The following is a 25,456-nucleotide window of genomic DNA, read 5'->3' on the forward strand; positions in this document are numbered from 1 at the left end:
TCCCGGCTCCCTCTCTCTCCCGAACAGCTGACCTGCAAGGTAAGGAAGTGGTTAAGCAGTACTTACCTCACCCACGGCGCGCCCTTTTAAATTGTCCCCTCTGCCTCGCAGCTCCCGCGCTTTTAGAAACTCCCGCGCTGTTTCCAAGGTCCCGGCTCCCTCGTTCTCCCGAACAGCTGACCTGCAAGGTAAGGAAGTGGTTAAGCAGTACTTACTTCACCCACGGCGCGCCCTTTTAAACTGTCCCCTCTGCCTCGCAGCTCCCGCGCTTTTTGAAACTCCCGCGCTGTTTCCAAGGTCCCGGCTCCCTCTCTCTCCCGAACAGCTGACCTGCAAGGTAAGGAAGTGGTTAAGCAGTCCTGGAATGTTTGATGGGGACAGTGTAGATGGAGTTTTACTCTGTATCTAACCCCGTGCTGTACCTGTCCTGGAATGTTTGATGGGGAGTGTGTAGATGGAGTTTTAGTCTGTATCTAACCCCGTGCTGTACCTGTCCTGGAATGTTTGATGGGGACAGTGTAGAGGGATCTTTACTCTGTATCTAACCCCGTACTGTACCTGTCCTGGGAGTGTTTGATGGGGACAATGCGAAGGGAGCTTTACTCTGTATCTAACCCCGTGTTGTACCTGTCCTGGGAGTGTTTGATGGGGACAGTGCAGAGGGAGCTTTACTCTGTATCTAACCCCGTGCTGTACCTGTCCTGGGAGTGTTTGATGGGGACAGTGCAAAGGGAGCTTTACTCTGTATCTAACCCCGTGCTGTACCTGTCCTGGGAGTGTTTGATGGGGACAGTGCAGAGGGAGCTTTACTCTGTATCTAACCCCGTGATGTACCTGTCCTGGGAGTGTTTGATGGGGACAGTGTAGAGGGAGCTTTACTCTGTATCTAACCCTGTGCTGTACCTGTCCTGGGAGTGTTTGATGGGGACAGTGCAGAGGGAGCTTTACACTGTATCTAACCCTCGTGCTGTACCTGTCCTGGGAGTGTTTGTTGGGGACAGTGCAGAGGGAGCTTTACTCTGTATCTAACCCGCGTGCTGTACCTGTCCTGGGAGTGTTTGATGGGGACAGTGCAAAGGGAGCTTTACTCTATATCTAACCCCGTACTGTACCTGCCCTGCGAGTGTTTGATGGGGACAGTGCAGAGGGAGCTTTACTCTGTATCTAACCCCGTGCTGTACCTGTCCTGGGAGTGTTTGATGAGGAGAGTGTAGAGGGAGTTTTACTCTGTATCTAATCCCGTGCTGTACCTGTCCTGGGAGTGTTTGATGGGGACAGTGCAGAGGGAGCTTTACTCTGTATCTAACCCCGTGATGTACCTGTCCTGGGAGTGTTTGATGGGGACAGTGTAGAGGGAGCTTTACTCTGTATCTAACCCTGTGCTGTACCTGTCCTGGGAGTGTTTGATGAGGAGAGTCTAGAGGGAGTTTTACTCTGTATCTAATCCCGTGCTGTACCTGTCCTGGAATGTTTGATGGGGACAGTGTAGAGGGAGCTTTACTCTGTATCTAACCCCGTGATGTACCTGTCCTGGGAGTGTTTGATGGGGACAGTGTAGAGGGAGCTTTACTCTGTATCTAACCCTGTGCTGTACCTGTCCTGGGAGTGTTTGATGAGGAGAGTGTAGAGGGAGTTTTACTCTGTATCTAATCCCGTGCTGTACCTGTCCTGGAATGTTTGATGGGGACAGTGTAGAGGGAGCTTTACTTTGTACCTCACCCCGGGGTGTACCTGTCCTGGGAGTGTTTGATGGAGACAGTGTAGAGGGAGCTTTACTCTGTATCTAACCCCGTGTTATACCTGTCCTGGGAGTGTTTGATGGGGAGAGTGTAGAGGGGGTTTTACTCTGTATTTAACCCCGTGCTGTACCTGTCCTGTGAGTGTTTGATGGGGACAGTGCAAAGGGAGCTTTACTCTGTATCTAACCCCGTGCTTTACCTGTACTGGGAGTGTTTGATGGCGACAGTGTCGAGGGATCTTTACTCTGAATCTAACCCCGTACTGTCCGTGTCCTGGGAGTGTATGATGGGGACAGTGTCGAGGGAGCTTTATTTTGTATCTAACCCCGTGCTGTCCCTGTCCTGGGAGTGTTTTGGGGGACAGTGTAGAGGGAGCTTTACTCTGTATCTAACCCCGTGCTTTACCTGCCCTGGGAGTGTTTATGGGGACAGTGTAGAGGGAGCTTTCTCTGTATCTAACCCTGTGCTGTACCTGTCCTGGGAGTGTTTAATGGAGACAGTGTAGAGGGAGATTTACTCCGTATCTAACCCCGTGCTGTACCTGTCCTGGGAGTATTTGATGGGGACAGTGTAGAGGGAGCTTTACTTTGTATCTCACCCCGGGATGTACCTGTCCTGGGAGTGTTTGATGGCGACAGTGCAGAGGGATCTTTACTCTGTATCTAACCCCGTGCTGTACCTGTCCTGGGAGTGTTTGATGGGGACAATGTAAAGGGAGCTTTACTCTGTATCTAACCCTGTGCTGTACCTGTCCTGGGAGTGTTTAATGGAGACAGTGTAGAGGGAGATTTACTCCGTATCTAACCCCGTGCTGTACCTGTCCTGGGAGTATTTGATGGGGACAGTGTAGAGGGAGCTTTACTCTGCATCTAACCCCGTGCTGTACCTGTCCTGGGAGTGTTTGATGGAGACAGTGCAGAGGGATCTTTACTCTGTATCTAACCCCGTGCTGTCCCTGTCCTGGGAGTGTATGATGGGGACAATGTTGAGGGAGCTTTACTTTGTATCTAACCCCGTGCCGTACCTGTCCTGGGAGTGTTTGATGGAGACAGTGTAGAGGGAGCTTTACTCTGTATCTAACCCCATGCTGTACCTGCCCTGGGAGTGTTTATGGGGACAGTGTAGAGGGAGCTTTACTCTGTATCTAACCCTGTGCTGTACCTGTCCTGGGAGTGTTTATGGGGACAGTGTAGAGGGAGCTTTACTCTGTATCTAACCCTGTGCTATACCTGTCCTGGGAGTGTTTAATGGAGACAGTGTAGAGGGAGATTTACTCCGAGTCTAACCCCGTGCTGTACCTGTCCTGGGAGTATTTGATGGGGACAGTGTAGATGGAGCTTTACTCTGTCTCTAACCCGTGCTGTACCTGTCCTGGGAGTGTTTGATGGGGACACTGCAGAGATAGCTTTACTCTGTATCTAACCCCGTGCTGTACTTGTCCTGGGAGTGTTTGATAGGGCAGCTTAGAGGGAGCTTTACTCTGTATCTAACCCCATGCTGTACCTATCCTGGGAGTGTTTGCTGGGGACTGTGTAGAGGGAGTTTTACTCTGTATGTAACCCCGTCCTGCACCTGTCCTCGGAATGTTTGATGGAGACAGTGTAGAGGGAGCTTTACTCTGTATCTAACCCCATGCTGTACCTGTTCTGGGAGTGTTTGATGGAGATAGTGTAGAGGGAGTTTTACTCTGTATCTAACCCCGTGCTGGACCTGTCCTGGAATGTTTGATGGGGACAGTGTAGAGGGATCTTTACTCTGTATCTAACCCCGTACTGTACCTGTCCTGGGAGTGTTTGATGGGGACAGTGCAAAGGGAGCTTTACTCTGTATCTAACCCCGTGCTGTACATGTCCTGGGAGTGTTTGATGAGGAGAGTGTAGAGGGAGTTTTACTCTGTATCTAACCCCGTGCTGTACCTGTCCTGGAATGTTTGATGGGGAGTGTTTAGATGGAGTTTTACTCTGTATCTAACACCGTACTGTACCTGTCCTGTGAGTGTTTGATGGGGACAATGCAAAGGGAGCTTTACTCTGTATCTAACCCCGTGCTGTACCTGTCCTGGGAGTGTTTGATGGGGACAGTGTAGAGGGAGCTTTACTTTGTATCTCACCCCGGGGTGTACCTGCCCTGGGAGTGTTTGATGGAGACTGTGTAGAGGGATGTTTACTCTGCATCTAACCCCGTGCTGTACCTGTCCTGGGAGTGTTTGATGGCGACAGTGTCGAGGGATCTTTACTCTGTATCTAACCCCGTGCTGTACCTGTCCTGGGAGTGTTTGATGGGTACAATGTAAAGGGAGTTTTACTCTGTATCTAACCCCGTGCTGTCCATGTCCTGGGAGTGTATAATGGGGACAGTGTCGAGGGAGCTTTACTTTGTATCTAACCCCGTGCTGTACCTGTCCTGGGAGTGTTTTGGGGGACAGTGTAGAGGGAGCTTTACTCTGTATCTAACCCCGTGCTGTACCTGCCCTGGGAGTGTTTATGGGGACAGTGTAGAGGGAGCTTTACTCTGTATCTAACCCTGTGCTGTACCTATCCTGGGAGTGTTTAATGGAGACAGTGTAGAGGGAGATTTACTCCGTATCTAACCCCGTGCTGTACCTGTCCTGGGAGTATTTGATGGGGACAGTGTAGAGGGAGCTTTACTTTGTATCTCACCTCGGGGTGTACCTGTCCTGGGAGTGTTTAATGGCGACAGTGCAGAGGGATCTTTACTCTGTATCTAACCCTGTGCTGTACCTGTCCTGGGAGTGTTTAATGGAGACAGTGTAGAGGGAGCTTTACTCTGCATCTAACCCCGTGCTGTACCTGTCCTGGGAGTGTTTCATAGGGCAGTTTAGAGGGAGCTTTACTCTGTATCTAACCCCATGCTGTACCTATCCTGGGAGTGTTTGCTGGGGACTGTGTAGAGGGAGCTTTACTCTGTATCTAACCCCGTGCTGTACCTGTCCTCGGAATGTTTGATGGAGACAGTGTAGAGGGAGCTTTACTCTGTATCTAACCCCATGCTGTACCTGTCCTGGGAGTGTTTGATGGGGACAGTGCAGAGGAGGCTTTACTCTGTATCTAACCCCGTGCTGTACCTGTCCTCGGAATGTTTGATGGAGACAGTGTAGCGGGAGCTTTACTCTGTATCTAACCCCGTGCTGTACCTGTCCTGGGAGTGTTTGATGGGGACAGTGCAGAGGGAGCTTTACTCTGTATCTAACCCCCGTGCTGTACCTTTCCTGGGAATGTTTGATGGGGACAGTGTAGAGGGAGCTTTACTCTGTTTCTAACCCCGTGCTGTACCTGTCCTGGGAGTGTTTGATGGGGACAGTGCAGAGGGAGCTTTACTCTGTATCTAACCCCGTGCTCTACCTGTCCTGGGAGTGTTTGATGGGGACAGTGCAAAGGGAGCTTTACTCTGTATCTAACCCCGTGCTGTACCTGTCCTGGGAGTGTTTGATGGGGACAGTGCCGAGGGAGCTTTTCTCTGTATCTAACCCCGTGCTGTACCTGTCCTGGGAGTGTTTGATGGGGTCAGTGTCGAGGGAGCTTTACTTTGTATCTAACCCCATGCTGGACCTGTCCTGGGAGTGTTTGATGGAGACAGTGTAGAGGGAGCTTTACTCTGTATCTAACCCCGTGCTGTGCCTGTCCTGGGAGTGTTTATGGGGACAGTGTACAGGGAGCTTTACTCTGTATCTAACCCCATGCTGTACCTGTCCTGAGAGTGGTTGATGGAGACTGTGTCGAGGGAGCTTTACTCTGTATCTAACCCCGTGCTGTACTGTCCTAGGAGTGTTTGATGGGGACAGTGTAGGGGGAGCTTTACTCTGTATTTAACCTGTCTACTGCCCAAGGTTCCAAGAATAGAATCATAACAGTACAGAAGGAGGCCATTCGGCCCATCAAGGCTGCACTGACCCCCTCTGAAGGAGCACCTAGCTATGCTTATCCCTGTAACCCCACTTAAAATATTTCTGGACACTAAGGGCAATTTATCATGGCCAATCCACCTAACCGGCACATCTTTGGACTGTGGGAGGAAACCAGAGCACCCGGAGGAAACCCACGCAGACACGGGGAGAACGTGCAAACGCCACACTGACAGTCACCCAAGGAGGAATCAAACCTGGGTCCCTGGCGCTGTGAGGCAGCAGTGCTAACCTCCCATGCTTCCCTTCTGAGTATTAATTGATTATGCAGAATATTTTCAAAATTAGACGCGATCCCGGATTAATGAACGGATGCAGGAACTCTGTTTGATTTCTCCTTTCCAAAACCAAGAAGCATTGTGTCCCAGGTGAGACAGGTAAACGGACACACTGCAATCAATCCTGGAACCCTATTGATTTGTTCAGTAACCACCAGTGTTCCAAAAAGTATTTGAAGGGGATTCAATATAATGGGCAGAGAAATCAAATCAGACCGAACGAGCTTGCGTTGACATAGCGACCTTCACATTCTCAGAGCTGGAGTTGAAAAAAAAAGAGACAGGCTGTCAAAGCTTTTCATCTTGCACCCATCAGGATCGACTCACGAGAATGCCAAATCACTATTAATTTATGTATTTATAAATTGTTCTTCCTTTTGAAATTTGTCATTCTTGGATCTGTCCTGATGAGAATGAGACCAAAATCTTCAACATGTCTCTTTTTCCATGATGTGGAGATGCCGGCGTTGGACTGAGGTGAGTACAGTAAGAAGTCTTACGACACCAGGTTAAAGTCCAACAGGTTTGTTTCGAATCACTAGCTTTCGGAGCGCTGCTCCTTCCTCAGGTGAGTGAAGAGGTGGGTTCCACAAACACATATATAGACAAAGTCAATGATGCAAGATGATACTTTGAATGTGAGGCTTTGCAGGTAATTAAGTCTTTACAGGTCCAGACGATGCGACTGGAGAGAGGGATAGTCACAGGTTAAAGAGGTGTGAATTGTCTCAAGCCAGGACAGTTGGCAGGATTTTGCAAGCCCAGGCCAGATGGTGGAACTTGGTTATCAGTTTTTGCTCGGCGATTCTGCATAGTCGTGCGTCCTGAAGGCCTCCTTGTAGAACGCTTACCCGAAGATCAGAGGCTGAATGCCCTTGACTGCTGAAGTGTTCCCCGACTGGAAGGGAACATTCCTGCCTGGCGATTGTCGCGCGATGGACAGGGGCTGGTTTAGCACACTGGGCTAAATCGCTGGCTTTTAAAGCAGACCAAGGCAGGCCAGCAGCACGGTTCAATTCCCATACCAGCCTCCCCGAACAGGCGCCAGAATGTGGCGACTAGGGGCTTTTCACAGTAACTTCATTTGAAGCCTACTTGTGACAATAAACGATTTTCATTCATTTTCATTTCATGTCCATTCATCCGTTGTCGCAGCGTCTGCATGGTCTCGCCAATGTGCCACGCCTCGGGACATCCATTCCTGCAGTGTATGAATTAGACAACGTTGGCCGAGTCGCACGAGTATGTACCGCGTACCTGGTGGGTGGTGTTCTCACGTGTAATGGTGGTACCCATGTTGATGATCTGGCACATCGTGCAGAGATTGCCATGGCAGGGTTGTGTGGTGTCGTGGTCACTGTTCTGAAGACTGGGTAGTTTGCTGCAAACAAAGTTCTGTTTGAGGTTGCGCGGTTGTTTGAAGGCAAGTAGTGGGTGTGTGAGAATGGCCTTGGCAAGATGTTCGTCTTCATCGATGATGTGTTGAAGACTCCGAAGGAGATGTCGTAGTTTCTCCGCTCCGGGGAAGTACTGGATGACGAAGGGTACTCGGTCAGTTGTACCCCGTGTTTGTCTTCCTAGGAGGTCGGTTTCGCACGCATGAGTACTGCCTTAACCGGGACCTTGGATTCATGTTGCATTACATTCACCCCCCACCATTTGGCCTGGGCATGCAAAATCCTACCAATTGTCCTGGCTTGAGACAATTCACATCGCTTTATCCTGTGAATGAAATGAAAATCGCTTATTGTCATGAGTAGGCTTCAATTAGGTTACTGTGAAAAGCCCCTAGTCGCCACATTCCGGCGCTTGTTCGGGGAGGCTGGTACGGGAATCGAACAGTGCTGCTGGCCTGCCTTGGTCTGCTTTAAAAGCCAGCGATTTAACCCAGTGTGCTAAACCAGCCCTTTTATCCCTTTATCCCTTTTTCCAGTCGCGCTGTCTGGACCTGTAAAGACTTAATTACCTGCAAAGACTCACATTCAAAGTACCACCTTGCATTATTGGCTTTGTCTATATATGTGGTTGTGGAACCCACACCTTCACTCACCTGATGAAGGAGCTGCGCTCCGAAAGATAGTGATTCCAAATAAACCTGTTGGACTTTAACCTGGTGTTGTAAGACTTCCCTTTTTCCAGCTACACTCAATTTCTGTTCTACCAAAGTGCAGGACCATTGAATGGATTCCATGTCAAAAGTGAAGGCTTCAGTTGTTGGCGAGGGGGGACTTGTGGAAACAGGAGTTGAGCGTTGGGGATGTTGATGAAAGGGCAGAGCTTTCTACCCAAAATGAAAACGAATGCCGACCTTTTTTGCAGGAGCAATTGGGCCCCATATGCGGGGTGAGGGGGTGAGTCCATCAGGCACGCCCACCAATAGAGGATTTGAAGGGACCTCGCAGATGACCCAAATTTGTCCAGAGCTCACGACAGCAAAATCTCGCCTGGTCACGACCCAACAGCCTGGGAAGCCCTGGATAAAATGAACAGGCTGTTAACAAGGACGCCTCAAAGCGATTCACGGACAAATAATGTAATAAACTCAAATGTTTCACAAAGAATTCTTTATCTGGCGTGGTCCCTGATGGTAGTCTTAAAATAAAAGTCTTCGTAAAAGAGTCATATTTCTTTGTGGATAAAAGCGTTTACAAAACACTGCACAGCCTCTTCGGGGAGCCAATTAGGACCCAGGAATCGAGAAAGTAGAGGGAACTTCCTTTAATCTTTCTTTGGGTTGTGGGCGTCGCTGGGCCGGGTCCAGCATGTGTTTCCCATCCCTAATTGCCCCTTGAACTGAGTGCCCCGCTCGGCTATTTCAAAGAGGCAGTTAAGAGTCAAGTGGGCCTGGAGTCACATGTAGGCCAGACCGGGTAAGGACGGCAGATTTCCTTCCCTAAAGGGGGAATCAGTGAACCAGATGGGTTTTTACGACAATCGTTGATAGTTGACACGGTCGCCGTTACTGAGACGAGCTTTCAACTCCAGACTGAATACAAATTCCACCAGCTGCCGTGGTGGGGATTTGAAACCCCCAACAATCAACAATGGTTTCACTAGACTTTTATTCCCAGATTTCTTTGTGAGTCAGCGTCTCCGGGTTGCTATTCCAGTGACATACACCATCACCTCCCCCAGAGGATGTGCAACGTGCTACCACAGGGAACGGTTGGAGTGAATAATAGCGACACATTTAAGCTGAGCAAGCATTTCGGGAGAGGGGAAATGAGGGGAAGGCTTGAATGAGGAAATACGGGAGGAGTCTCGAGGGGAGCATGAATGCCAGCATGGGCTGGTTGGGCCGAATGGCCTGTTACTGCGTGGGATTTTCAATGAATGGCGCAATGCTTGACAACCAAGCCCTCCACGGCAGCTCCGGGTCTGTTATTAAGCTGTAGCTGAACACTGCCAAGACAGCAGGGCCTTTTCTTACTGTCTGAACAGCGGGTGGGATGACTTTGTCGGAGAATGTTTCCACTTTGGCAGAAGGCGTTTAAAGTGGAGCTCAGGAACCCTGCCAAGCGAGGGTGGGGGCGAGGGGCAGTTCACTGCACGAGGAGATTATGCTGTCAGGGCCGGGTTCAAACATGTCAATGACAGCAGCAGTAACCGCCTGCATTTCTGTAGCGCCTTTAAGATTCAAACTGAAGCCCCCCCCCCCCGCGTCCCCCAAGCTGCTTCCCAGAGGTGACTTGTAAAGAACTCAAAGCCAAGCCAGAGACAGAAAGATTAAATACGCTCACTTTCTGAATGACTAAATAAACAATCTTGGTCTCTTTCTCTCTCTCTTTTATTTACTGATTAATGTTTTTTTTCCAAAGCCGCTACGCTCCATACCTTCCAGACTGAAGAATCTGAGCTTCCTCCAGACTTTCTGCATTGCCGACACAAGAAGGATTTGCATTTACATAGCGCCTTTCAGGGCATCCCAAAGTGCTCTATCAGCCATCACGTGATTTTTTTTTGAAGAGAGACAATATTGTAATGGAGAGAATGGAGGGAACACGGCAGCCAATTTGTGCACAGGAAGATCCCACTCACAGAGAGTGATCAGAACATCTTGCAATGGGCGAGATGTGTGGCTTTAATTCTTTGTGCGATTGGATGACATGGTGGTTAGCACTGCTATCCCACAGCGTCAGGGACCTGGGTTTGATTCCGGCTACGGGTGATTGTCTGTGTGAAATCTACACGTTCTTCCCGTGGCTGCGTGGGTTTCCTCCGGGTGCTCCGGTTTCCTCCCACAGTCCAAAGATGTGCAGGTTAGGTGGATTGGACACGCTAAATCAATCCTTGTTGTCCAAAACATGTGCAGGTTAGCAGGGGTGTGGGGATAGGGCAGGGGGGAATGGGCATAGGTGGGGTTCTCTTTTGGGGATCAGTGCGGAATTGATGGGCCGAATGGCCTCCTTCAGCAGTGTAGGCTTTCTATGGACTTGTAAGCCTCTTGCTCCTTTACAGTGCCACACCTGTGTGACACAAGGAACATGAGCAATATGGATACTGAACTGGCTGAGTGAGAGGAAACAGAGCGTAGAGGTTAATGGATGCTTTTGGGCTGGAGGAAGGTTCGTAGTGGAGTTCCCCAGAGGTCAGTTTTGGGACCCTTGCTTTTCCTGATAATGTTCTTTATTCTTAGTGTCACAAGTAGGCTTACATTAACACTGCAATGAAGTTACTGTGAAAATCCCCCAGTCGCCACACTCCGGCACCTGTTCGGGTACACGGAGGGAGAATTCAGAATGTCCAATTCACCGAACAAGCACGTCTTTCGGGACTTGTGGGAGGAAACCAGAGCACCCGGAGGAAACCCACGCAGACACAGGGAGAACGTGCAGACTCCGCACAGACAGTGACCCAAGCCGGGAATCGATCCCGGGACCCTGGCACTGCGGAGCAACAGTGATACATGTCAATGATCTAGACCTCAGTATTCAGTGCACAATGTGAAAGTTTTGCAGATGATAGAAAACTTTGATGGCATTGTGAACATTGTGGGGAGGACAGTGGAGAATTTCAAAAGGACTTGGGCAAGTTGGTGGATTGGGCAGACAAGTGGCGGATGAAGTTTAATGCGGAGAAGTGTGAGGTGATTCATTTTGGTAGGAAGCACACGGAGGGACAATACAAAATAGAGGGTGCAATTCCATCTTTTATATATTTTTTTATTAGAGTTTTTCATTTTAACACAAACTGGTACAGTACAGAACAAATATTTTTGTAAGAACAGAGAAAGACAGGGTAACTTCAGAACAACAGTCCTTAAGAACTAGTACATCTAATTATAGAGCAGATCAATGAGAAAATGGGAGAAGGAGGGTAAGGCCATCTACGCACGATAGGACAACATATCAAGATGCACATCTTTATGTGTAGCGAGATCGCGACTTGCAACATGGCTCACCCAAGACTTGCAGGAGCAGGTCAGACAGAGCAGAGCCTATAAATTTGAGATGGGGTCTCACACGTTACGGAATGTATCAGACTTAGAACGGGACACAAACGTCAGGAATTCCATAGGAATACACACCATGACTTTGCGATGCTGCTTTTGAAATGAAGGATACTTATCACTAATTCAGGAGCAGAGGATATTTTTCAGAGCTGCAAAAGTCAGGGTGTTATACAGCCTTTTGACCATTAGGGTCAATAGTTCCTCTATTGGGGCTGGTTTAGCACACTGAGGTTTTAAAGCAGACCAAGGCAGGCCAGCAGCACGGTTCAATTCCCGTACCAGCCTCCCCGAGCAGGCGCCGGAATGTGGCGACGAGGGGCTTTTCACAGTAACTTCATTTGAAGCCTACTTGTGACAATAAGCGATTTTCATTTTCATTTCATTTCATAGTTCTCCCAACCGGGAGACCTAGAATTGGGAACAAATGACCAAATTCTTTGACTCTGCCAAATATCCTTTTTTAATAAAGACACGGGGAGTGCAAGGAGAGTTGTGAAGACATTCATTAACACAACATTATACACCACGAGACCCGGCTACAGCTTAGCGGATCCTCTCTCCGTTTTAGCCAAACTGGCTGACATTTTATCCCAGTGCTTGTAAGCTATCCCACCCCCAAGAGGTGGGGAGGGGGGGAGGGAGCAGGCTGCACTGGCAATGAGCACGGGGAGACAATCATCCTCAATTGGATATGTCATGCGCAGGTTATTACACTCCTTCCTCCTCCCTCCCCCCCCCCCCACCCCCCCCAACCCCCATCCCCCCACCCCCCCACCCCGCCGAAAACATATGAAGGACGACGATGAGGAGGAATCGACAAAATCGAAAATACGGAGAAAAAACAGGATGAAATCAGTGTAGAATCTGCGGCGGTCAGAGGAGAGGAAAGAAAAAGAAACAAAAGCGTCCCAGTTGCAGCGGACATGTAACGGACAGGCGAGAACGGACGGCGTTTGCCCAGCCAAACGTTACGCCCGACCCGACAGCCTCCACAGGTCACACACAGGAGGCAAATTCGCCAACATCCAAACCCGGGGACTGCGCTCAACGCGGCATCTAACCTGGGCGGCATGGTGGCGCAACAGTTAGCACTGCTGCCTCATGGTGTTGAGGACCCGGGTCCGATCCCAGTCCGGGTCACCGACTGTGGGGAATTTGTACATTCGCCCCGTGGGTCACGCTCCCACAACCCAAAATGTGCTGGGTAGGTGGATTGGCCATACTAAATTACCCCTTAATTGGAAAATAAATAATTGGGTACACTAAATTTTTTTAAAAACACGGCGTATAACCCTAGGCGCGAATCGCTGCAGCGTTGCTTGCAAACCTCACCAGGACGAAGCGGGGGTGGGGTCCGACAACACCCCACTCAATGCCCTGATCGCTCTCAGCAGTGCTAGCGTGGCAAATCAGATCTACATCACACACCAAAACGCCAAGGAGCTGTCGCCCCAAGACTCCTCCTGCTCTCCTTTCGGAACCAGGTAAAACTGCATCGCAGGAATAAAAAAAACAGCAGGGTCCACCACACTGCATCACGTGGCCACATGCCCGTGTGGAACGCCCCAGATAATAATACTCGCTTATTGTCACAAGTAGGCTCCAGTGAAGTTACTGTGAAAAGCCCCTAGTCGCCACATTCCAGCGCCTGTTCGGGGAGGCCGGTACGGGAATTGAACCCGTGCTGTTGGTCTTGTTCTGCATTATCAGCCAGCTGTTTAGCCCACTGTGCTAAACCAGGCCCTACTCAACGGCCACGGTGTCCGCAACAGGCTGAGCAGTCAGACAAGAACCCTGTGGACCAAAACATTGCGCCTCCAACTCAATAAATCGGACAGATGACACCACATCCAGTATTGCCGGATGTGTAAGACCTTGGACCTTTCCAACTGTACGTGCAACACAGGCTGGCAACAAAACCTCGGCCCGGCGCTCATTTTCCAAGTCATTATTGGCTCTGAAAAAGCATCGCAGCCACACTGCGCACCGATTCCAGACGTCCACACCAGGGTCAAAAACATCCAAATGCCCGAACACCAGAAACGTAACTCAACAAACTCCACATCTCAGTTCCAAAAAACATTCCCCGGGGAGTAGCTGAGCCGAACAGGTTGCACATCGACACCTCCAGTTTTACCCTCATCGCCAGTTTAATAAAGGCATGGGGAGTCCAAGGTGAGTCGTAGAGACATTTATTGACACAACATTATACATGAGGCCCAGCTACAGCTTTCCGGATCCTCTCTCCTTTCTAGTCAGCCTCACACTGGCTGACCTCTTATCCCAGAGTTAATAAACGAAACCCGCCCCCAAGGCGGCGGGGGAGCTCGCTGCCAATGAGCACAGGGAAACAATCATCCTCAATTGGATGTGTCATGTGTAGGTTATTAAACCTTTCAAGTTCCTTAACCACACCAGACAAATGGGATCAAATCTCGACACAAGTCCGTACACAGTGCATGTAATCGCCCTCGACTACCAGGCATTTTAGGCACATCGGGAATATAGCAGGATGTGTCTTAAACTCGGTCTGATGTACAAGCAGTGCAGTGTCTTGAACTGAGTCTCCTTCATTCTGTTCCATTCCAAAATTTTATTGGCATAATCCCATATACTACCGCAGGTCTCCTCATCAATGTTGGCTGCCGAGTCTCTATCCCAAGACTGCAAGGTACCCAATGTACTACCACAGGATGGGGAACACAAGGTATCATAAAACCTGCTAATTAACTGCTTCGGCTCTGCAGAAACAGGATTTTCTTTCTACTGAGGAAATAGAAGAGACAAGATGCAAAGTTGTTTTGCGAAGGGTCAAGTCTCTAAGTTGTAGATAAAGAGTGTCTCGGAATGTCAAATTGTTGGCATTGCTGCTCACAGAGAGGAAAGAAGGCACAACTGAACATATGTCTCAGTCTACAAATGCCTCTATCTCTCCAAATATCAGATATATGATCCATTTAGCCCTAAGCGGAGGCACGTCAAAAAGCCATGACCTAGATTGGAGGCGGTGGGGGGGAGCCCTCGAGTAGAAACTCAAGGAAGACAGGAGCATGGTCACAGATCGTGATGCTACCCATAGAACAGGAAGATACCAAATGTATGATTGCCCCAGGCACAAAGTAGTAACCAATTCCAATATAACATTGATGAAGGGCTGAGAAAAATGTAAATTCTTTATAATATTAACCTTTATTGTCACAAATAGGCTTACAGTAACACTGCAATGAAGTTACTGTGAAAAGCCCCTAGTCGCCACATTCTGGTGCCTGTTCGGGTTCACTGAGGGAGAATTCAGAATGTCCAATTTGCCGAACAGCACGTCTTTCGGGATTTGTGGGAGGAAACCGGAGCGTCCTGAGGAAACCCACGCACACACGGGGAGAGCGTGGAGACTCCGCACAGACAGTGACCCAAGCCGGGAATCGAACCTGGGACCCTGGCGCTGAGAAGCAATAGTGCTAACCACTGGGCTACCGTGCCGCTCATTATATCTCTAGAATGTAAAGTCCTCCTCCCGTCCAGGTACCCCGCCCGCGCACATCCCGACCCCATCACCCTAGCTGTAGGCTGAGAGATTTCTGGTTACTGGGAGCTTGTCCATCAGTGGATTCAAATGACCCCCATCCTGCCCGCCCCCCCCACCAAATAATTGGCCGATACCAGCTCCCCAAAGTACATGAAGACTTTAGTTACAAACTCTGGAAGCGATTTGGAGGGCCGGACATTTTCATTATCGAGACAGATTCTCCATTTACAAGCTCCTTAATCATCAAATGTCTTTATCCTTCACACCACCTCCACCTTGAAAGGAACATTTTTGTTGACCAAAATCGCTACTCCCTGCTGCTGCTCGAAAACGAGGCGACAAAGAGCCATTCACGCTTTATCTCTGTGCTTCCTGTTACGTTCTGGTGTTTGGCCGGTAGGAATCATGCGCGCTGGAACGTCTAGCTCTTGACTAGTTAAAATATTTATTATAAAGTTAATGCGTGGTACAAATAACTACGAGAAATATATTACAAACTACTAATGATAATAAATTATACTAGAGCTACTGCAAGTATGATTGTCCACTAACACAGCTATCTCCCAACTCCTCAAAGTATAGAGTCACGTGGTAGTTCTCTACTGCCACCTGGTGGTTGGAGGTCGTATACAATACTATTTACATGATTGCTTATGCATATCATCACATTCTCTGTCCTCCAAATGCGTCTCCTCTAACAAGGAATTGTCCACTTTCTCCTTCTTAAGAGAAGGAAGCATCATTCTCCTTTTGAGAGGATGATGAATTCCCCGTACATTGAACATAGTTTGAAATTAGCTACCGCAGTTGCACAGCGCACCAGGGAAAAATAAGGGGTGAATTTTCCGTTTGAGAGACTACGTGCTGACGCCGGGACTGAATCGCGAGTGTGTTCTACGTGGACAAAAGTGGCGTCAGTCCCGGAGCGATTCAGGTCCCATTAATAAGTCGCACCGGTGCCACTTAGAACCCATGCAATTATTATGCACGCCAACCCTCAACCCAGCCAGGATGGTGGCACTGGTTGAGCTGGAGCATGCCCATCCTGTTGATGAGTCAGCTGGGACGGGTACCTAGGGGTGGGTTGGCTTGTGGGGGGGGGGCACCCATACGATCCGTGACGCTAAGCACCCAGTGGGCATTCAGTGCCATGTGCAGCCGTGACCCCACGGCTCACCTCCTAGCCACCCCCTGCTACTCCCCCCCCGTCCCTGGAAGATGCCCCCTGGCCAGAGGCACAACTGGCAGCACACTATAGCAATGTTGGACACTGTTTGTACCCGCTCCAGTACCCTCAACAGCCATGGCGCCTGTGCCCAGACTTGAAATACCACAAGTGAACCTCGCCGTCGGTAATTCCTCCTGGCGGAGGCGGGGCATTGCGGAAGGCTTGGAAAATGCCGGGTTGGGCCTGTAAATGAAAAACCAACTGCTTTTACTGTACAATTTGGTTGCCCACTCTGGCGTGTGGCGTAGAATGCAGTCACATGCTGTTGAGGGACCAGAGCATGGCATTCCATTTGGTGCCCGGCGCCAACCTTGATTTGGCTGACGCCAAATTTTCCGCCCAATCATATTTCCTGATCCTGCCCAGGATTTTCGTGCCACATTCGGGCGTGCACCAAAACACACCTCCCCATCTCAGACACACCAGAGGCACCATAGTGTCCTTATAACATTTGTTTCTCGGATAAGAGAAATGTCTGTGCCATTGCAGGATCCAGTCAACATCTTATACGCACCAACACAACAAAAACACAAAAAGAAATCATGAACTCAACAGTTCTAAGGGGACATTCCTCAGCCAAACTATCCGTGCCATCAGGACACATACCCCTTGACAGGGGGGAGAAGAAAAAGGCCGACATTGGAATGGGAGCCAAATGTCCCTCCTGCATTTTGAACCCCCCCATGAAGAACTGAAGCTCCCACCCCCATCCGGCAATGGGATCACAAGAGTAAACGATGGGTATTTAGCGCAGGGCATGGCTACCACAAATAAAAGTCCCAGAGATTCTTAAGGATAAGACGTTCAGGGGAGTGCTCAATTGCTAACATCTCCCAATAAATATATGTAACAATGTAAAATCAGACAAAAAACAATATTGCAGGGAGGAAGTCCAAATTTCAACGAGTTTCAGATTGTCAGTGCAAGCCCTAGCCATTACAACGGCCGTACACTAACTGGATTATCTAGACTGAGTGGAGTCATTGGATACCACCCTCAGGGTCGCAGGATAAAGCCGGGAATGATTGACTCCAGCTGTCTTGAGCTGGTTTCTAACTTCATCAAAGCCTCCACGCATCAGCTGTGTCTCTGCCAAGTTGTCCCCGAGAACAGGAGATCTTGGCCCTCTCAACGGAGCCAGGCTCTCCCATGACTCAGCCCCTTACAGAACCTTCTGCTGATCTTTGGAGTTATAAAAGCGAATAATTACGGGCCTGGCATGTTGATTGTCCCTACGCCTCAAAGACAGGGTACGGTTTCCAACTTGAAACGCCTTCATGTCCAGTTTATGGAAAGGTGGTAGCCAGCTCTCAAAGAAACAGTAGTCTCACACTCCACTCCTACTGGCAGACCCGTCAATCCGGGCATCCTTCTCCAGGACAGTGTGTGTGTGTTAGTGATGGAGGAGCTGGTATCTGAGAGTGGGTCAGTGTGTGTGTTAGTGATGGAGGAGCTGGTATGGGAGAGTGGGGACAGTGTGAGTGTGTTAGTGATGGAGGAGCTGGTATGGGAGAGTGGGGACAGTGTGAGTGTGTTAGTGATGGAGGAGCTGGTATCTGAGAGTGGGACAGAGTGTGTGTGTTAGTGATGGGGGAGCTGGTATCTGAGAGTGGGACAGTGTGTGTGTTAGTGATGGAGGAACTGGTATCTGAGAGTGGGACAGTGTGTGTGTGTTAGTGATGGAGGAGCTGGTATCTGAGAGTGGGACAGTGTGTGTTAGTGATGGAGGAGCTGGTATGTGAGAGTGGGACAGTGTGTGTGTTAGTGATGGAGGAGCTGGTATCTGAGAGTGGGACAGTGTGTGTGTGTTAGTGATGGGGGAGCTGGTATCTGAGAGTGGGGACAGTGTGTGTGTGTTAGTGATGGAGGAGCTGGTATCTGAGAGTGGGACAGTGTGTGTTAGTGATGGAGGAGCTGGTATCTGAGAGTGGGACAGTGTGTGTGTTAGTGATGGGGGAGCTGGTATCTGAGAGTGGGACAGTGTGTGTGTTAGTGATGAAGGAGCTGGTATCTGAGAGTGGGACAGTGTGTGTGTTAGTGATGGAGGAGCTGGTATCTGAGAGTGGGACAGTGTGTGTGTGTTAGTGATGGGGGAGCTGGTATCTGAGAGTGGGACAGTGTGTGTGTTAGTGATGGAGGACCTGGTATCTGAGAGTGGGATAGTGTGTGTGTTAGTGATGAAGGAGCTGGTATCTGAGAGTGGGTCAGTGTGTGTGTGTTAGTGATGGAGGAGCTGGTATCTGAGAGTGGGTCAGTGTGTGTGTTAGTGATGAAGGAGCTGGTATCTGAGAGTGGGACAGTGTGTGTGTGTTAGTGATGGGGGAGCTGGTATCTGAGAGTGGGACAGTGTGTGTGTTAGTGATGAAGGAGCTGGTATCTGAGAGTGGGACAGTGTGTGTGTTAGTGATGGAGGAGCTGGTATCTGAGAGTGGGACAGTGTGTGTGTGTTAGTAATGGAGGAGCTGGTATCTGAGAGTGGGACCGTGTGCGTGTTAGTGATGGAGGAGCTGGTATCTGAGTGGGACAGTGTGTGTGTTAGTGATGGAGGAGCTGGTATCTGAGAGTGAGACAGTGTGTGTGTGTTAGTGATGGAGGAGTTGGTATCTGAGAGTGAGACAGTGTGTGTGTGTTAGTGATGGAGGAGTTGGTATCTGAGAGTGGGTCAGTGTGTGTGTGTTAGTGATGGAGGAGCTGGTATGGGAGAGTGGGGACAGTGTGAGTGTGTTAGTGATGGAGGAGCTGGTATGGGAGAGTGGAGACAGTGTGAGTGTGTTAGTGATGGAGGAGCTGGTATCTGAGAGTGGGACAGAGTGTGTGTGTTAGTGATGGAGGAGCTGGTATCTGAGAGTGGGACAGTGTGTGTGTCAGTGATGGAGGAGCTGGTATCTGAGAGTGGGACAGTGTGTGTGTTAGTGATGGAGGAGCTGGTATCTGAGAGTGGGACAGTGTGTGTGTTCGTGATGGAGGAGCTGGTATCTGAGTGGGACAGTGTGTGTGTTAGTGATGGAGGAGCTGGTATCTGAGAGTGGGACAGTGTGTGTGTTCGTGATGGAGGAGCTGGTATCTGAGTGGGACAGTGTGTGTGTTAGTGATGGAGGAGCTGGTATCTGAGAGTGGGACAGTGTGTGTGTGTTAGTGATGGAGGAGCTGGTATCTGAGAGTGGGACAGTGTGTGTTAGTGATGGAGGAGCTGGTATCTGAGAGTGGGACAGTGTGTGTGTTAGTGATGGAGGAGCTGGTATCTGAGAGTGGGACAGTGTGTGTGTTAGTGATGGAGGAGCTGGTATCTGAGAGTGGGACAGTGTGTGTGTGTTAGTAATGGAGGAGCTGGTATCTGAGAGTGGGACCGTGTGCGTGTTAGTGATGGAGGAGCTGGTATCTGAGTGGGACAGTGTGTGTGTTAGTGATGGAGGAGCTGGTATCTGAGAGTGAGACAGTGTGTGTGTGTTAGTGATGGAGGAGTTGGTATCTGAGAGTGAGACAGTGTGTGTGTGTTAGTGATGGAGGAGTTGGTATCTGAGAGTGGGTCAGTGTGTGTGTGTTAGTGATGGAGGAGCTGGTATGGGAGAGTGGGGACAGTGTGAGTGTGTTAGTGATGGAGGAGCTGGTATGGGAGAGTGGGGACAGTGTGAGTGTGTTAGTGATGGAGGAGCTGGTATCTGAGAGTGGGACAGAGTGTGTGTGTTAGTGATGGAGGAGCTGGTATCTGAGAGTGGGACAGTGTGTGTGTTAGTGATGGAGGAGCTGGTATGTGAGAGTGGGACAGTGTGTGTGTTAGTGATGGAGGAGCTGGTATCTGAGAGTGGGACAGTGTGTGTGTGTTAGTGATGGAGGAGCTGGTATCTGAGAGTGGGACAGTGTGTGTGTTAGTGATGGGGGAGCTGGTATCTGAGAGTGGGACAGTGTGTGTGTTAGTGATGGAGGAGCTGGTATCGGAGAGTGGGACAGTGTGTGTGTGTTAGTGATGGAGGAGCTGGTATCTGAGAGTGGGACAGTGTGTGTGTTAGTGATGGGGGAGCTGGTATCTGAGAGTGGGACAGTGTGTGTGTTAGTGATGAAGGAGCTGGTATCTGAGAGTGGGACAGTGTGTGTGTTAGTGATGGAGGAGCTGGTATCTGACAGTGGGACAGTGTGTGTGTTAGTGATGGAGGAGCTGGTATCTGAGAGTGGGTCAGTGTGTGTGTGTTAGTGATGGAGGAGCTGGTATCTGAGAGTGGGTCAGTGTGTGTGTGTTAGTGATGGAGGAGCTGGTATCTGAGAGTGGGTCAGTGTGTGTGTGTTAGTGATGGAGGAGCTGGTATCTGAGAGTGGGTCAGTGTGTGTGTGTTAGTGATGGAGGAGCTGGTATCTGAGAGTGGGTCAGTGTGTGTGTGTTAGTGATGGAGGAGCTGGTATCTGAGAGTGGGACAGAGTGTGTGTGTTAGTGATGGAGGAGCTGGTATCTGAGAGTGGGTCAGTGTGTGTGTGTTAGTGATGGAGGAGCTGGTATCTGAGAGTGGGACAGAGTGTGTGTGTTAGTGATGGAGGAGCTGGTATCTGAGAGTGGGACAGTGTGTGTGTGTTAGTGATGGAGGAGCTGGTATCTGAGAGTGGGTCAGTGTGTGTGTGTTAGTGATGGAGGAGCTGGTATCTGAGAGTGGGTCAGTGTGTGTGTTAGTGATGGAGGAGCTGGTATCTGACAGTGGGACAGTGTGTGTGTTAGTGATGGAGGAGCTGGTATCTGAGAGTGGGACAGTGTGTGTGTGTTAGTGATGGAGGAGCTGGTATCTGAGTGGGACAGTGTGTGTGTTAGTGATGAAGGAGCTGGTATCTGAGAGTGGGACAGTGTGTGTGTTAGTGATGGAGGAGCTGGTATCTGAGAGTGGGACAGTGTGTGTGTGTTAGTGATGGAGGAGCTGGTATCTGAGGGTGGGGCAGTGTGTGTGTGTTAGTGATGGAGGAGCTGGTATCTGAGAGTGGGACAGTGTGTGTTAGTGATGGAGGAGCTGGTATCTGAGAGTGGGACAGTGTGTGTGGTAGTGATGGAGGAGCTGGTATCTGAGGGTGGGACAGTGTGTGTGTTAGTGATGGAGGAGCTGGTATCTGAGAGTGAGACAGTGTGTGTGTGTTAGTGATGGAGGATTTGGTATCTGAGAGTGGGTCAGTGTGTGTGTGTTAGTGATGGAGAAGCTGGTACGGGAGAGTGGGGACAGTGTGAGTGTGTTAGTGATGGACGAGCTGGTATGGGAGAGTGGGGACAGTGTGAGTGTGTTAGTGATGGAGGAGCTGGTATCTGAGAGTGGGACAGAGTGTGTGTGTTAGTGATGGAGGAGCTGGTATCTGAGAGTGGGACAGTGTGTGTGTGTTAGTGATGGAGGAGCTGGTATCTGAGAGTGGGACAGTGTGTGTGTTAGTGATGGAGGAGCTGGTATCTGAGAGTGGGACAGTGTGTGTGTTAGTGATGGAGGAGCTGGTATCTGAGAGTGGGACAGTGTATGTGTTCGTGATGGAGGAGCTGGTATCTGAGTGGGACAGTGTGTGTGTTAGTGATGGAGGAGCTGGTATCTGAGGGTGGGACAGTGTGTGTGTGTTAGTGATGGAGGAGCTGGTATCTGAGAGTGGGACAGTGTGTGTGTTGGTGATGGAGGAGCTGGTATCTGGGAGTGGGACAGTGTGTGTGTTAGTGATGGGGGAGCTGGTATCTGAGGGTGGGACAGAGTGTGTGTGTTAGTGATGGAGGAGCTGGTATCTGAGGGTGGGACAGTGTGTGTGTTAGTGATGGAGGAGCTGGTATCTGAGAGTGGGACAGTGTGTGTGTGTTAGTGATGGAGGAGCTGGTATCTGAGAGTGGGACAGTGTGTGTGTGTTAGTGATGGGGGAGCTGGTATCTGAGAGTGGGACAGTGTGTGTGTGTTAGTGATGGGGGAGCTGGTATCTGAGAGTGAGACAGTGTGTGTGTTAGTGATGGAGGAGCTGGTATCTGAGAGTGAGACAGTGTGTGTGTTAGTGATGAAGGAGCTGGTATCTGAGAGTGGGACAGTGTGTGTGTTAGTGATGGAGGAGCTGGTATCTGAGAGTGGGACAGTGTGTGTATGTTAGTGATGAAGGAGCTGGTATCTGAGTGGGACAGTGTGTGTGTTAGTGATGGAGGAGCTGGTATCTGAGAGTAGGACAGTGTGTGTGTTAGTGATGGAGGAGCTGGTATCTGAGAGTGGGACAGTGTGTGTGTGTTAGTGATGGGGGAGCTGGTATCTGAGAGTGGGACAGTGTGCGTGTGTCAGTGATGGAGGAGCTGGTATCTGAGAGTGGGCAGTGTGTGTGTTAGTGATGGAGGAGCTGGAATCTGAGAGTGGGACAGTGTGAGTGTGTTAGTGATGGGGGAGCTGGTATCTGAGAGTGGGACAGTGTGTGTTAGTGATGGAGGAGCTGGTATCTGAGGGTGGGACAGTGTGTGTGTTAGTGATGGAGGAGCTGGTATCTGAGGGTGGGACAGTGTGTGTGTTAGTGATGGAGGAGCTGGAATCTGAGAGTGGGACAGTGTGTGTGTTAGTGATGGAGGAGCCGGTATCTGAGAGTGGGACAGTGTGTGTGTTAGTGATGGAGGAGCTGGTATCTGAGGGTGGGACAGTGTGTGTGTGTTAGTGCTGGAGGAGCTGGTATCTGAGAGTGGGGACAGGCTGTGTGTTAGTGATGGAGGAGCTGGTATCTGAGAGTGGGACAGTGTGTGTGTTAGTGATGGAGGAGCTGGTATCTGAGAATGGGGACAGGCTGTGTGTTAGTGATGGAGGAGCTGGTATCTGAGAGTGGGACAGTGTGTGTTAGTGATGGAGGAGCTGGTATCCGAGAGTGGGACAGTGTGTGTGTTAGTGATGGGGGCGCTGGTATCTGAGAGTGGGACAGTGTGTGTGTGTTAGTGATGGAGGAGCTGGTATCTGAGAGTGGGACAGTGTGTGTGTTAGTGATGGGGGAGCTGGTATCTGAGAGTGAGACAGTGTGTGTGTTAGTGATGGAGGAGCTGGTATCTGAGAGTGGGACAGTGTGTGTGTTAGTGATGGGGGAGCTGGTATCTGAGAGTGGGACAGTGTGTGTGTTAGTGATGGGGGAGCTGGTATGTGTGAGTGGGACAGTGTGTGTGTGTTAGTGATGGAGGAGCTGGTATCTGAGAGTGGGACAGTGTGTGTAGGGGACAGGGCTGCTGATATCTGAGAATGATAGCGAAATTGGTTAAGCACATGTCTGTTGACAATGCCGCAGTGGGGCAAAGTTTAGAGGAGGTGTGCGCGGCAGGTTCTTCACAAAGAGGGGGGTGAGTGCCTGGGCCGCGTTGCCGGGGGAGGTTGTAGGAACAGATACATCGACGCCTTTCTAACGGCATCTCGACAAATTCATGGATAGGGTGGGTATAGAGGGATTGATACGGCACTAGGAGGTGCTGAGGGGTTTGGCCAAGGGTGGTATCATGCCCAGTACAGGCTTGGAGGGCTGAAGGGCCTTGTCCAGTGCTGTATTGTTCTTTGACATCCTTTGACTTTTATTTTTGTAGAAAAATAGTTGTGCGTTTTTAGGACTCTTTTTGAGGACAGAATATTGAGACAGTAGTCAGCCATTCAGTCCCTCGAGCCTGTGCCTCAATTCAACCGTGACTGATCTCTATCTTAAACCTATTTACCCAGCTTGTTTCTTTTACAAGAACCTATCTCGCTGTGAGAATGGGGATCTTTAATCGACCCTGCGCCACGATAAATATTTGGATGGGTGGGTTTTCCAGGTTTCCATGACACCTTGTGAGAATAGTTCTTCCTGATATCGCCCCACGATCTGTCAAGGTCTAATTTGAAGGTTACGGCCCCTTTTCCTGCATTCTCTCGCCAGAGATTGTGAATCCTATTTGACCCACATGTGGGGAATTGGAGGCTGTCTCCACGCGAGAAATCATTACGCAAATATTTTTCCGATATCGGAGCAAGAAGACAGCATGATGCACGATCAATTGCACAAAGACTAAAGTTGGGTACACCTGTGGCTTTATTACAGTCAGATGCGTGGCCTCCTGCTGCAGCTGGCGAAATGGCAGGGCACTGGAGGTCATGCATATTTATACAATTCTCCGTGGGCGGAGCCAGCCGGCAGGAGCTACCGGCGAACCTGTAGTGCAGGCCCTACCTTACATCTCCTATTACAGTGGTTCACCACATAGCATTCCGCTGACTCTCCCTATGAACGATGAGGGTCTTGTCGAGGCTTCCGAGCTGTGACAAGGCGTTCCTAAGAGGACAATGTTCGCCCCCCCCCCGCCCCAACAGGGAGAGTTTCTCTCTGAAATTGTTTGTGCGTGGGTGCGGGAGCAGGCGCGAGCGGGTGTCCAAGTTTGTGTGTCTGTGAGAGAGAGACAGACAGACCGCATAAACACATGTGAATTCAAACCAGCTGTGAGATATTATACACAGCAGCCTGTACTCGAATGGAAACAGTTCAGATCGCAACGGTGGGAGGGCTGGGGGATGGGACATGGGCCAAGGCAGACAGCGTCCTGTCTGGACACGTTTGGTGTCGGGAGGCGGGGGGGGGGGGGGTGGGGGGGGCTTTGAGGCTGGGTTTTCAAAAGGAACTTCGAGACAAGGAGCTTAATTAACCCTCCCTTCTCGCCCCTGGTAGAATGGGTTCTGTCTGCAATCCGCTCCACCACGGAACGTTCCGGAGAAACCCAGGGAGAGTTCTGTTTGGATAGGTATGTCAGAAATAGTAGCAGGAGTAGGCCATCCGGCCCCTTCGAGCCTGCTCTGCCAGTCAGTCAGGCTGATCCGATGGGGCATTAACACCACTTTCCTGCCTGGGCCCCCACCCCATGAATCCCTGGTCCATCAAAAATCTGTCTAACCCGGCCTCGAATATATTCAATAAGCCACAGCCCCCCCCCCCATGCTCCCTGGGGATGAGAATTCCAAAGATTAACGACCCTCCGAGAGAAGAAATCCCTCCTCATCCTCGTCTTCCCCCACATTTTGAAACTGTCGCCCCTGATTCTAGATTCCATTATAAGGGGAAATATTGTGAAGCCCCCTCGGAATTGCACTTGTTTCATTAAGGCCCCCTCCATTTTTCTGAACTCCAATGAGTACAGGCCCCTCTTGTGTCGTAATTAGCCTTTTAGAGATAACAGCGTTACATCACTGGAAAGGAAGTGTGTCATGGGACCCAGACTTAATTTCACTTTTGCTTTGAGCAGAGCAGCCATGCCCGGATGCTTTACACCCATGTACATCTGTTCCCATGTGCCTGGTCTTAATAGATGAACGCACACTGCGTTCACCCAATCCTTTATCAATGATCGG

The 25,456-nt window shown here is 50.1% G+C and overlaps 1 protein-coding gene across 4 annotated transcripts in view; it reads left to right on the top strand.

The window, feature by feature from the left end:
* The window catches only part of LOC140402389 (guanine nucleotide-binding protein G(I)/G(S)/G(O) subunit gamma-8-like), a 385,252-nt gene that overhangs the window by 287,946 nt on the left and 71,850 nt on the right, over positions 1 to 25,456 (top strand). Inside the window, exon 3 of one of the 4 annotated variants that reach the window (XM_072490133.1) lies at positions 8,259 to 8,660. The exons of 2 other annotated variants lie outside the window; for them this stretch is intronic. In XM_072490133.1, the coding sequence (XP_072346234.1) occupies positions 8,259 to 8,425 (167 nt within the window). In that variant the 3' untranslated portion in view covers positions 8,426 to 8,660. Of the gene's footprint in view, positions 1 to 8,258; positions 8,661 to 25,456 lie in introns of those variants that run through there. One more of the 4 variants, XM_072490132.1, reaches the window with a different exon arrangement.

Source organism: Scyliorhinus torazame, chromosome 25, assembly GCF_047496885.1.
Source record: "Scyliorhinus torazame isolate Kashiwa2021f chromosome 25, sScyTor2.1, whole genome shotgun sequence".
NCBI lineage: Eukaryota > Metazoa > Chordata > Chondrichthyes > Carcharhiniformes > Scyliorhinidae > Scyliorhinus > Scyliorhinus torazame.